General features: G+C 41.7%; 1 protein-coding gene across 1 annotated transcript in view; it reads right to left on the bottom strand.

Moving 5' to 3' along the window:
* Window positions 1-1,928, bottom strand: part of ITGA4 (integrin subunit alpha 4) — a 35,201-nt gene extending 33,273 nt beyond the window's left edge. The window contains exons 1-2 of the mRNA XM_042040551.1: window positions 1,703-1,928; window positions 1,492-1,613 (exon numbers count right to left, since the gene is read on the bottom strand). Coding sequence (XP_041896485.1) covers window positions 1,492-1,613; window positions 1,703-1,887 — 307 coding nt within the window. The 5' untranslated portion in view covers window positions 1,888-1,928. The remainder of the gene's footprint in view (window positions 1-1,491; window positions 1,614-1,702) is intronic.
* Between the last annotated feature and the right edge of the window lie 11,404 nt (window positions 1,929-13,332).

Here is a 13,332-nt window from a genome sequence, read left to right as displayed (position 1 = left end):
TTTGTTTCTCCATTGGCTAAATGAGTAAATTGAGAGGCACTGCAGATGTGCATGGTTTTGAAAGAACCTGAAACTTTCAAGCCTTCCTTTCCTTTCCTCACACAGTAAAGGACTATTTTTACCACCAATCCAAGAATAGGGGTTTACTGACTCTCAGCATATTCTATTTCACTTTAGTTGACCTCTTTGACTTTTTGCAAGCCTCCTCTCACAAACAAGCAGTCGGAAAAAAAAAAAAGCTCTTATTTATGTATAACTTTTCAATAGATATAGTATTGGAATGAAATTACTCAAAAAACCCCGCAAAAGCTACTTGGGCTGGTACAAATTTAATTGCCATTCTTTCTAGTGGCAACTGCTAGTCTTTTTCTTATGTGACCGTAAGAAAAACACTACTGAAGTATCTTAGGCTTTTGTAGCCCACCTACAAAATATAACTCTTTATATCCATTTGTAGCAAAACAATTGGACAGAACCTGTCAGTTCTAAGTTTTACACACAGACATGTAGAGAAATAATTGTTTTACCATTTTTATCACAGAATGCTGAGCTCTGCCCTGACAGCCCACCAGTTCATGGCGCACTATTGCTTTCAAATACTCTGATAGGGCCTTTCCCGCGCTAATCCTTACTGGGCTCATAACAACGGATGGGATACTCTCGGTTAGAGGGTGGCAGAGTAAAAGTTGAGGAAGATTCTCTACACAGTATATGAATAGAGTGAACAGCTCTGTATGCAAGTGGGACAGGAAGAGAGCCCAAAGCAATTCACACATGTTCACACGGTAACCCATTGCAAAACCTTCTTCTTTTTAACAAGTGTCAAACACTTGAAAGTTGGATAAGTGTAGCCAGTTACATCGCCTAAGTATGGAGACTGTGGAGATAGAGGAGTTACCTTAAATGCAGGACCTGTAAAAACTGATTCTGTCAAAAATAGCTTTGTTCCCCTGAAACTCAATTTTTCAATAAATCTGCAAGCAGGGAGAACCCATCAGCAAGGCAACTGTGGTTCGGAGTTACTTTAGGGTGGCTTCTACGAAAGAAAGGCTTTGCCAAAGAAAACAAGATTTAGGCATATACTTCCGCCCTCCCATCCCCAAGAGTATTGCATTCGCCCACTGCCCTGAAAGCTGCACTAGCTCTTCACAGAGCAGTGCGGGAGTCAGACCGAAACTCTCATGGGGCTTTTGACCCGGAGGCTGAAAGGTGAGAAACGGCTGTGGGAAGGGGCAGCTGTCACACCTAACTTCCCCAAATCAAGCTTTGGTGCATGTTTCTCTTGATGCCGCCGCTACAGTCCTTGGGCAGTAGCGCTGATCTCACCCCTCAGCGAGAGGCAGAAGCCAGTTTAAGCCAGAAGGGCCCAGCACAACCCGTTAGGCAGCGGAGCGGAGCAGCGGTGTGCGCAACGCGGCGGGCACCGACCCTCGGTCCCCGGCCGCCGCCCGGCGCAGCGGTCTCCCCACCCACGTCCCACCGCCAACTCACCCAGCTGGAGCTGCTCGCACTCCCCGCTGGAGTTCCCCCCGATCCAGCACCGGAATATGGCTCCGGGGTTGACCACCGAGGCGTTGGCGGGCCAGCTGGCCCGGGGCGCGCCCGCCACCAGCCTGCGGGGCAGAGACGGCAGCGTGAGGGGAGCCGCGGCCGGGCCAAGGCGCGACGGGCCCCCGCGGGGGCGGCCGGGCCGGGGACTCACCATCGCTCCTCGCCGTGGCGGTGCAGGAGAACCGAGTACCCGAAGAGGGTCCCGTTGCGCCCGCGAAAGAGCAGCGCGTGCTGCGTGTCCAGGTTGTAGGGCCGCGCCGTCGGCAGGCACTGCCACAGCAGGAGCAGCGGGGCGGCCCAGCCCGCAGCGCCCCGCGCCCTCCCGCAGCTCCGCATGGCTCCGGCCGGCCGGCAGCGCACCGACGCCGGCTTCCCGCCTCTCGCGGAGGGCAGCGCCGCGCCGCGCCGCGCCCCGCCCTGCCCCGCCCTGGGTCGCCTTCCCCGCAGCCCGGGCTGGGGGTGTCCCCGCCGAATGGGGGAGTCGCACGGCCACGCCGCCGCCTCCTCCCGCGCGGCTGCAGCCCCTCTCCCTTCCTAAGCAGCGGAGGTCGGGTTTCTCCCCGCCCCGTCCGCGCCCCCGGGGACGCTGCGGAAGGGACATGGCCCCCGAGACCTCGTGTCACCGGGCAGAGCACGGCCCCCTAGGTCGCGGCCATCCCGGCAGCGGCGGGGCAGAGAGGGCCGCGTCCCCCTCGCTTCACCTCGACACACCTGCCCGGCGGGGCCGGCAAAGGGGGGAGATACTGCAAACTTGTCCTAAAATTTCCCGCCTAGCTCCGGGCTTGCAGCTCCACCCAAGCGTAGGACCGTGTTCTGGGAAAGGAAGTGTGGAGAATATTGAGTTTTCCTTTTAGATTTAGGAAGAAATCCCAGTACCCCTGTATTGAAAGCCTTCTCCACCGTCGCTGTGCTGAGGGGGTCTTCCTTGCTGTCCCTCGCTGGGGGGTATTTGGTTCCTGAAACCAGTGCTGCAGAAGCAGAGCACAGTGTGCCTGGCCTACCCATGTTGTGCAAGACTGCTCGCTGCTGATGTCTCCTTCCTTTCATGTGTGATGTAGTCTGAACAACCCCCCATGGCTTTTTTTACGTTTTAGAGTAACTTTTTCACATTCCTGTTCAGTTTTTCAGTTGCTGACAAAGTTAGCAGCCATGACTCCAGACAGCAAATGAACAAAGGAAAATGAGCATTGTGCAAGAGATCTGGTATTTAGGAGGCCTTGAAAGGGCTCCCTTGATCTTAGCAAGGAGCTTTACTGTGCACGTTTTCAGCAATCAGTTGCTGACTCTTGATTAAGCTCATACTGAGTTGTGTTCATCCTGAAATTAAGGCTGTTACTTCTATCTGCAAACCTTGCCTCATTGAAGTCCTTTGAATACCGGGCCTTCCCTGTAGCTATAATAATCCTTGTATATGAGTAACCTATGTATAATGGTATTTCAAACCTGAGGAACAAGAACAGCAGAACTTTAAAATGAAAATTTAGTTACAAAGATTACTTACTATGTCTGGAATAAAATCCAGTATGATTTAAACTCAAATATTATACACATTAGAAATAACGTGAGGTGGCAGAATATCATCCCCTAATGGAAATTCAGAGCATGGCATTTTAAGATTGTTGAGATAAAACCCTCATTTCATTTCCATTCAGTTAGAGGAAATGTGAAAAATTTAACACTTCTGCAAAATGCTGAGCAACTACCAGAGCGGGGCACTGAGGCAATGCAGAGTGAAACATGTCATCCTGACCACATGCAGATGTGTAGTTTCTGGAATGAGATCAGCACAGTGGAAGATATGACAGTCAGTCAGCAGTGTATCTTTTTTTAAGTCCTCATCTCTAGAGCCATCAGAGGGCTTCTCTGGATGACACTGTTTTGTGTAAAGGAGTCAAACAACTCCTCAGCTGCTATTCATCTTCCTTCCAATTACTGACATCAAAGGAGTTAAAACAATCAACAGCAGCTGTGAATCTGCATTTCTACTGCTCAAGGAGTTTTCCCCCTCATTTTTAAAGCAGCTAAACAAGCATGATTCAGAACTGAAATGCTAAATTGTGGTTTAGTTGGTGAGAAATTGTAACATGGTTGCACCACCATGATGCAGGAGCCGTGTTGTGATGTTAAGATGGTGGCAGGGTTCTGAGCTGACAGAAGAAGGTAGATTCTTAAGTCGTGGGATTCAATTATTGGCACATAAATAGCTGCTTATCAGCTATGATATGGAATTGAGAACTGTACCTCACCTATCAGGAGGAAATTTGTGTGTTGTCTCCTAGACTCTGCTAGAGTGGATGTGATCATAATCCACCAGGCATCAATGAAATCAGTGGAATATAAATTACTGGAGAGTGAGAAATCTGTATTATGAGAAATATTTGCAGGTTTCAGTACCATTCAGGTGCAGGACCAGTCAGAGAGCAGAATAAGTGCAACTGACAATATGGAGTAATGGAGAGAGAACTTGAGTCTTATTAGGGATTAAGAGAATTTGCAGAAAAGGTGGAACCAGCACTGGAAGCCAGATACCTGTATTTACAAATCAAATATCAGTTATATATCAGTTTATGTATCAGTTATCCTGAAATTAAAAAAAAAAAATCTCCCCAAAACATATTGCTGCTATGCAATCAGAACAGCACATCTCCCACAGTCCTTTGTGGGTTAATAACACTACAAGGAAAATATCGCAGTGACTTGCTCTTGTGCTTGAATTTGGTTCACCGTCTAAGGCAATTTCAGAGGAGCCAGTGGGATGATTTGTTAATTTTATTAGTCCACAGTTTGGCAGCATTTTTTATAGCAGATGTATGCATTTCATCTGACTGTCCTCATCTCTTGCTGCTCATTCTTGAATCATACTGCTGCCCCTGTTACACTGATAGCGATGCCATGAAGATTTTTTGCCTTTTCTTTTATACCCCTGTTATACCTTTTTACAACTTCTGTATTCTTAGTGCTTTTTGCCTACATTCTTAGACTTGTTTGTTCAGCTAAGAGACTAAACATTTTAGAAGCTTCGTAGCTAGGGATCAGTGTGCCCCATACCCCAAAGTCCTCTCCAGAACACATTCTGTAAACTAAGATAGAACCATCCAGGGGAAGGTTCCTAGGGGAGGGGGGCTCATCCAAGCCTCTCACTGGGGAATTTTTGATAGATATGCTAATTAGTAAGACCTATAATGTTATACCAGGTCTTTTAGGGGTGTGATTTGTGGTGTGCATTGCGGTGTGCATTTCGGTGCATTCGACCTGGACGTGTGCACCTAAGGATCCTTAAAATAAATACCAAGGTAAAATCCCTTTTTCCCTTCTAACCGTGTTTGACTCTTGATTTTAAGACCAGGAAAAGGCATCAATAGTGTTCAGAGTCTGAGCAGTTAACCACATCAGAGAAGTGATCTGGGTTAAAAATAACTCAGCAAAACCCCCCAAACCTAGATCAGATTTGTAGTTTGTATATTTTGTGGCTGGCCAGTTGTATTGGTTGTATTTATAGGGTGGTTTAAACTGATGCTGCAGCTTTAGGAACTTTCTCAGGTAACAGCCTTAACTTTCTAGAAGTGGCAAGTCTGCAAAGTTAAAACCTACACATTACCTTAAAACAAAGCAGAAATCCATTTCCCCAGCACTGATCTCCTGCTGGAGCTCAAGGATCTTGGTCGAAATACTCTTCTGCATGAGTCCCAGCTAAAAAAGAGCTATGTTACAGTAAACCAGAATTACTGGTGCTAAATGTCAACAAACATCATATGAACAAGTTCTATAAAAGTTCATTTATGGTCCTTCAATATTTAATATTTCAAATGCAATTATGAAGTAGTAGCTACTGTTGAGATTTTAATTTGTTAGCTTTTGCATTTGGGCGGAGTATGAAAGAAAGTTACTGGAAAACAAACAAGCAAAAAATTTGTCTTCCCCATGTTCAATTTAGGAAAAACAGTGGTTTCAGTCTTTAATCGCTCTGTCATCATTGCTTACCTGTAATACATGCCAGTGCTGATGAGAAGGGAAAGAAAATCACTGAAGGAAGAACATACTGATTCTGAATGTCAGCTCTCTTCTTTGGAACATATACTACACCCTTTTTGACTCCTGAAGCTGGAAGGCAATTAAGTCCTGTGTATGGACTGGCATTGGGTAACTGATCACATGACTGCTTTTGCTGTGTTGTAAATACATGAAAGCACATGTTGCTAAACATCTTCATGGATATGGCTGCTTTCAGCTGTGTCTGTCCCTGGTCTCCTGTGTGTCATGTAAGCCTATCACTGCTTGTGGAAGAGTGTCTCCAAATCTACTCTGAATTAGAAATAAAAACAATCCATGGCTGAATTCCTGTTCCTAATTAGAAAGACTTGAAAGTTTAATTTTTAAATCGTCTAAATACTTAAATAGTGCTATTTCAAATTTGAAATTTCTAAACCTTTCTGATTTACTGAAACATGGAAAATCTAGGAGTTTGGTCAGACCATAACTATGTCTTGTTTTTCCTGTAAGCTTCTCCCCTGCTGCTCCCCAACAATGGCAATGGGCCACAAAGTCTATTATTCATATGCTGTCATCTGAGAAATTATAGAAGGCAAATAAATACACTCTTACATTTGCCTCTAAGGTTCTCTTCAAGAAACTTCATCTTCCCTCTGCTGTAAGATACATGTGAGCCTTCATGAAGAGGTTATATTGTCCACTGACAAGGATAATTAAGCACAGATGTCTGAGGCACCAAAAAGAAGCAAATGTTAGCAAGGGTCTTAATTTAATCATTTTGCTTATATTCTATTTAGAGATCTGAATTTCAATTAGAATCAGTTAAAGAGGAACAATCTTTTAGTTTAATCAGCTTTAAACTCAACTTTTTAGGAAATATTTTAAAGAAGATTTTTTCTTCCCTTGAACAATTGTGCTGCTGAAGTAAAGACAGATCTCCCAAAAGAGCTTTCCAATATTTAAACAAATAATAGTGTCATACAGACAATGACTATGGCAACCTGACTAGGAGAAGCAAACAAAAAGATTTTTATCATTAACAACAGCTTAACTAAGAACTGCATTTTGATTTACAGATAGATAGGACTGGAAATTAATAATTATATGTATATGTGTGATTAATGCATCACATATCCTTTATTCTTTCTTAAAATTTTGTCTAAGATTCTTGAGTTGCAAGATCAGACACAACTAAATAACCAGTTCTGAGCAGAATTGGGCAGTAACCTCTTTTCCCATCCCAAAGGAATTGCTGAGCTTTTGCAACTTTCCCATCTGAAATTAAAACAAAGAGTGTTTTCATGTACCATCTCTGTGCTTTCCTTTGCAAAAGTCTGGCCCAGCACAGCTGTAGCATTTTTTCATTATTATCACTTTTTAAAACAAATATTTTAGTTAGATATAGTTACTTTAAGATGAAAAGGAAATACATATATTCAGAGAACTTCAACATAAAATATGATGTAGTTTTCTTTTTGTTTTCAAAATTAATAATTTATTTAAATCAACACTTTCCTATAATTAATTTCCCATAATTAATGTTTCAACATATTCATCTCTACATATAAAAAAATCCTGACCATTTCTTGATATTATGTTTCTGGTTTTTTCATATTTATATTCTTCCATGGGTTCCACATGGCTGCTGATGAGATTGGATGCAGTGGGAATGGAACAAAATCTGAAAAAACTTTGTCTAGATTTATTTCTTAGCTGCAAAGCAATTTTAAGTTAGACATTGGTCTGTTGCATCTGCTAAGCAAGATAAACCAGAGAACAAGGTAAAAGCACAAGCTTTGGTTATTTAAAAAAGTAGGTATTAGTTTTGCTGAAAAGAAGGATCAGTTCTGTACTCAGGTATGAACTTATGTAGCACTTACCATCAGTGATAGTTTCAATTTGTGTCAGTGTTTGAGTATGTGCATATGTCAATACAATATAACAATGTTATTATATTAATACATATTAATTGTTATTTTCCAAAGGTGTCCATACAAGGACACTTAAATGATTGAATATTTTGAGAGGAGTGTGAGTGTTCTTTGTTGTCTCTCTCATTTATTTTAATTTTTTTTAATAATAATTTTTAACAAAAAAATATGCATGGTCCATGATTGGTGCAAGTTGTACAATTAATAGTTTGGAAACTGTGACTCAAACGATGCTGACCATAGAAAAAGTAAGTGCTGTGAAAACAGCCCCCAAATTAGAAAGGTTTTGGTTGTGTGTGGACCATGTTCTTTCAGCAGTGACAACTGTATTTCAGATAGGAAAAATACCTCACAAGACCCCCTTATTTCTTGAAAAACAATCCACCAAAAACCCAAACTGAAACAGTTGTTGGAAGAGAACTGTTGAAAGGAAACATCTGGAGGAAATGCCATTCCAATTTCAGTCTTGTCTTCGGTATACCATAACATACATTTTTCAAGATGTGATACTGTGCTTCATCAGACAGCATCACAATGAGATCATACCTCTGAATATGGACTCCAGGTCACCTTTGTGAAGGATGGTAATCATTATGTCTGATTCTGCTTCCTGAGAGAGTATATTGAAAATATTTCTCATCAACTGGTCATTTCTTTGATGCTAGCATGAAATCCTAGATATGCACAAAATGATTACTGCACAAACTCCTAATCTATGTGAGGATGGAAGCAGGCATCTCAAAACAGGAGCCAGCCCTGAGAGTTCAAGAGAGTTGCAGAGAAAAGTCTAAGACAAGCTACAGCTACATCCAGAACAAAAATATGATAAGAAGGAATTATGGTAGAAGGCAGTGAAAACTGGGTGATTTTGTATAGCCATATGAAAAACAGGACACTTCTGGAATTTTTCAGAAGAGATGAAAAGAAAATATTTTTCTAGATTTTTGTGTATCTTATGTTTGTATATTAATATTTTTCTAGTACTCCTTTCATGGATACTCTTAGTATGATTCCAAAACCCATCCGTGTCTTCATGGATTTATTTTTAAATATTTTAAAAATTAGGGAAAACAAAAGCTTTCTGGCAAGCTATCTGAGCTCTAGTTGTTAAAATGTCAACTTAAAATGCCCTTAGTGCTGGCATTACATTCGTAAGTAGTTATTTGCCAGCTGTGTATCTGTGATTTCATAGTTATCAGGTCCAATAAAAGTTTAGACCCTGACAAATTAAACATTAAGGAGACCAAATCTGTATCATTGTTATGTAATTTAAAAGAGAATTTTTTTCAAGTTACAGTCTCATTGAAGGAAAATGAAGTAGTATTGAGACTAGGCAGATAACCAAGTACGTTGAGGATATACTACTAAGAGTTCATCCACTTGCAAGTAAACTTAGTTGTCCTGGTTCCTGGTTTTTTGTCAAAGTAGGCTGTGTCTATTTGCCTGTTTGTTTGACTGGTTTTTTTCCTCTGTATAGTAATCTATATAATGGACACCATAAACCATGTTAGAAGTTGCTATAAAACTTGTAATGAAATAAACCAGTGAGCTGCTGTTCTACTTGACAAAGTTTCTCTGAGTTGTCCTTGCTCTGTTTTAGAGTACTGCATGTAGTAGCTTTTATATTTTCTTTTTTAGGTTTTGGTTTTGATTAATTATCAAATGGCTTAATTGTCAGTTTATTTCTGAAATGTTGTAATCATAGCTGGGTGTATTTGAAATGTATGTGGCCTTTTGTGCACTTGTAAAATCTGTAGACTTATTGCCCAATATACATGTATACACTATGTACATACGTATTTTAATCCCATATTCCATGGGTTATGTCTTCTGTTGCAAAATGGACCTGAGCATTCATAGCATACTCATACTTTTGCATTTACTTATTCTAAAAGTTTACACATTCTAGATATTTGGGAATATTTAGATAGATTGGGATCAATTTAAAAAAATGTTATTCCCCCTTTTCAGAGCAGGTGCACCACAGTGTAATCTACACTGAGAAGAGAATACCCTGAGTGCATTGTTTCTTCAGTTACCAAAGAATATTGATATTCAGCTTTTTTGGCTAAAATACATCACTCCCAAAACAATTGTGTGTTACAGCAACACAATAAACAAGATGCCTTAACAAATTTTGGCAAAGGAGCCTTCTTATAAAAAAAATGTAATTCATAGACACTGGTGATTTCCTAAGGAAGGAATAATTTTCTTTCCTTTTAATGTAACAGTACTTCCAAAAGTTAAGGAAAGGCCATATGTGTGTCTTGCACATAGTGGTAGTTTGCATCCAACTACACTTGCTGGTCTGTGTCTTTGTGGGGAGATCTGTACAGATACACAGAGCAGTTACTCTCTGCATATATGTTTATGAAGGAGTAGAAAGCACAGTGGAACTGGCTGTTTAATAACTCCAGTGAGAAAATCACTCATGTCCTGGAGGACCATGCAGGCACACGTGCAGCTGTAGCATGGCCCTGAATTTTAGTGAACTGAAGGTTCAGCTTGTACATGAGCTCCTCTTTAGAGACCCAGAGACTGAGTTTGTACCCGCTCCCAGCTTTGTCTGGGAGCTGATTCCCCGGCTGTATTTGATTTCCCCCAGCTGCTGCGCCGGGGAGCTCAGGGGGTGGCCATGTCCTGCTCATGTTCCCTGTGCTCTCTCCCATCTTGTCCCGAGTCTGAAGAGGCTTGGCCGAATCCATGACACCTTGCAAGGAAGGCGTTGTGCCTTGAGCCTTGAGGGATTGCCACAGGCCGCTTAGGCCGTGCCTGGCAGGGCAGCGGCACCAGGGCGGCTGCAGGCACCCTGTGGGCCAGGCGGGGGTCACCCTGCGCTGCACGCAGCCAGTTCTGGCCGGTTCCAGCCTGTTCCAGCTGGTTCCAGCCAGCTCCCTCAGTGGCCCCTGAGGGCTGGGCCAGGCAGCCATGCTGGCAACACCTCTGACAGTCCCTGACAAAGGGCAAAGCACTGCTCAGGTGGTGATGTGTGAGGGGAAAAGAGTGAGGGAACAACCCTGGGAGCAGCAGGGGCAGGGCAGGAGCGGGAAAGGCGCAGCAGGTGCCAGAGCAGAGACTCGCCTGCGGCCTGGGAGGACAAAACGCCATTTTTGGAGCTGCGGCTCCTCCTGAACCCCATCCTGGAACCAGGGGATATGGCCTGGAGGAGCTACTGGCTGTGGAGAGCCCACACTGTAGCAAGCTTTCCTGAGATGAACTTTGGCCCTGGAGAGCTCATGCTGGTGCAGTGTTTTCCTGACAAGAACTGTGGCCATGGACTGCCCATGCTGGAGCTGGTTTTCCCTGACAGGAACCACGGCCCTGTAGAGCACACATTGTAGCCAGTGACAGGAATTGCACCCATGCTGGAGCAGGTTCTCGTAACAGCAACTGTGGCCCTGAGGAGGCTATACTGGAGCAGTTTCTCCTGACAAGAACTGGGACCTATGGAGAGGAACTTCAGCCCATGGACAGGAACCTGCAGCCCCTGGACAGGACCCACAGTGGAGCTGGGGAAAAAATGTGAGAAGGACGGAGAGGCAGGATGGGGCTGTCATGTAGTCATAGCAACCTCACACTCCCCATCCCCTCTGCACCTCTTGGATATGGTTGGGGGATATAGGGGACCTGGGAATGAAAGAGTGAAATTGAGTGGGTGACAAAACTGTTGGTGATGGGGAAGGTGATGTTTTAATTTGCCTCCAAATCTATTTTAACTGGAAAGAATTTTTTTTTTACAACTTGAGCAATCTTTTCCTAATGCCAGTGACTTGCTAGTGGTTCTTCTTGACCCAAAAGCTTTTTCATGATGCTTTCTCCCCTTATCCTCTTTGAGCGGGACAGTGAGAGAGCAGCTAAGTGGCTCTCTGGCAGCCAGACAAAGTCAACCCAACACAAAGTTCCAGACCTTTTCCAATTCCTCAATACTGCTTTCAGTGTAAAGATACTGGGGCTGTAAAATTAGAGGTATAACCAATATTCAGGATAATTTTCAAGGTATATGTAAATTAATTTATATCATATCACAACTATGTTCTCTATTTAACTCTCTTACATAAAACATAATTTAGTACTTTTTTTAACCCTTTTTTTTTGTGCAGTTTACCATGAGAGTCATGATAAAAGAGGGCTTAATCAAGGTCTAGTACCTGCAGAAGAATCAAGCTAGTTCTTCATAACTAAACAGTAAGAAACCACACATTTTTGATTTTTACAGACTTTAAAGTGATGTTATGTTTCTCATATGATGTATAAGCAAAGGTTCCAGCTCTTGGTTATACAAATATCTCACTGGGGTTTACAGCTATTACAATCTCAGAATTTTATCTTGTGGTCTCACCTCTGGTAGACCTTCCCTACTATGTTTTCGTCATGAGAATCCTTTCTGGGGCTGTACAGAGGGTTGCAGAATTTAAAAACAATTGGGGATCTTGTCCTCTATATGTGAATTTTATCAGTTTGAGATAAGGTGAGTGGATAATCTACAGAACAGGATTTATGACATAATGCTTAGAGATACGAAAATGCATCATAATTCTAAGAACAAAAGATTTTCTTCTTTTAGGCAGATACAGTTATCTTTTTATGGTCATGATTTTAGAGCAAGTGAAAAGATTATTAATAAAAACGCCACACATATATTTAAACATCATTATAAATCCCACGTGATAGCACTTTTCATTTTATATGAAAAATTATGTGGTTATTAACCTACCACATAAGAAAACAGCAAAAATAACTTAGCCTTGTTCTTTCTTGTGACGTATCTGAATCACAATTCTCTCTTTATTTTCCAAGTCAGGATTATTCCATGTACAAACCTGACCATAAATGAGCATACAGTTTGCACCACAGACATGCCTGTGGGGTAATAAGACATAATATCTGTTTTGAGAAATGAGTGTTGCTGATCTAAAATAAAACTCTGCTTACTGACATCCCAGAAGGCAGTTCAGAGAAAAGTAAACCAGAATCTGAGTGTCATCACAGATGGATAAAAATAAGATGTTGAATATATATTTTGTGTAGCTAAGACAAAATTGTAAGTTTCACAGAAAAACAAACTCAGATCTAGAACTAACACAGGCTGGACATCTTCAGCAATGGGCCATGGCTCTGTGACCCTCAGTAGCCATTAAAGCTGTTTGGCATTTCCCTTAATGAAGCAGAGATTTGCCCATACTATTCACTATTCAAACTTAGACTCGGTTTGAAATTTTACCTCTTTTAATAGCTAATGGAGTTTTTCCATTGTTTTCAGCCAGGCACAATCTGTGTATTCATTTGGGACTGGGTGAAAACTGAAGCATAATCATTAGATAAAATCAGATTAATGTGCTTTGCAGTGTGATTTTGTTGTTTTTTGTAAGTTTTCTAGCTAATGAAAATTGATCTTCTAATTAAAACCCTCACAAAAGTTCTGGCATATTTATTTAAAATATGATTACATAAATACTTGGCACAATGTATGAAAAATACGTTCTAGAGTTAAATGAGTTTTCCTAAGATATTTCTATTTTGAGATGATACAGTGTGTTATAATGTCCTTACTACATGGTATCAGTGTTATAAATATTCTGTTTTGTGAAAAGATATTACATTTTTTTCTTCTGAAGTAGAAGGAAGTGTAATATTGTACATCTCTTTCTGAAAAAAATTTGTTTCTGCTATAAATCTATTGCAGTTACTATGAGGAACAAGTCAATAAATAGCCCTTCTCATGTCCCAGTGATTCATGCACTGGCAGTAAATCTTTCAAAGTCGAGGTTAAAGGTCTTTACAAACATAGAATGTATGAAAATACAGAGTTAAAAGGGCAGTTATCAGTTTAAAAAGAAATCTGTTCCAGATAATTTTGACC

The sequence above is a fragment of the Corvus kubaryi genome, unplaced genomic scaffold (assembly GCF_017639235.1).
Source record: "Corvus kubaryi isolate FWS band 111438036 unplaced genomic scaffold, C.kubaryi_AGA036_p1.0 37396, whole genome shotgun sequence".
NCBI classification, from domain to species: Eukaryota; Metazoa; Chordata; class Aves; order Passeriformes; family Corvidae; genus Corvus; species Corvus kubaryi.
This window is presented reverse-complemented; position numbering and strand designations above follow the sequence as displayed.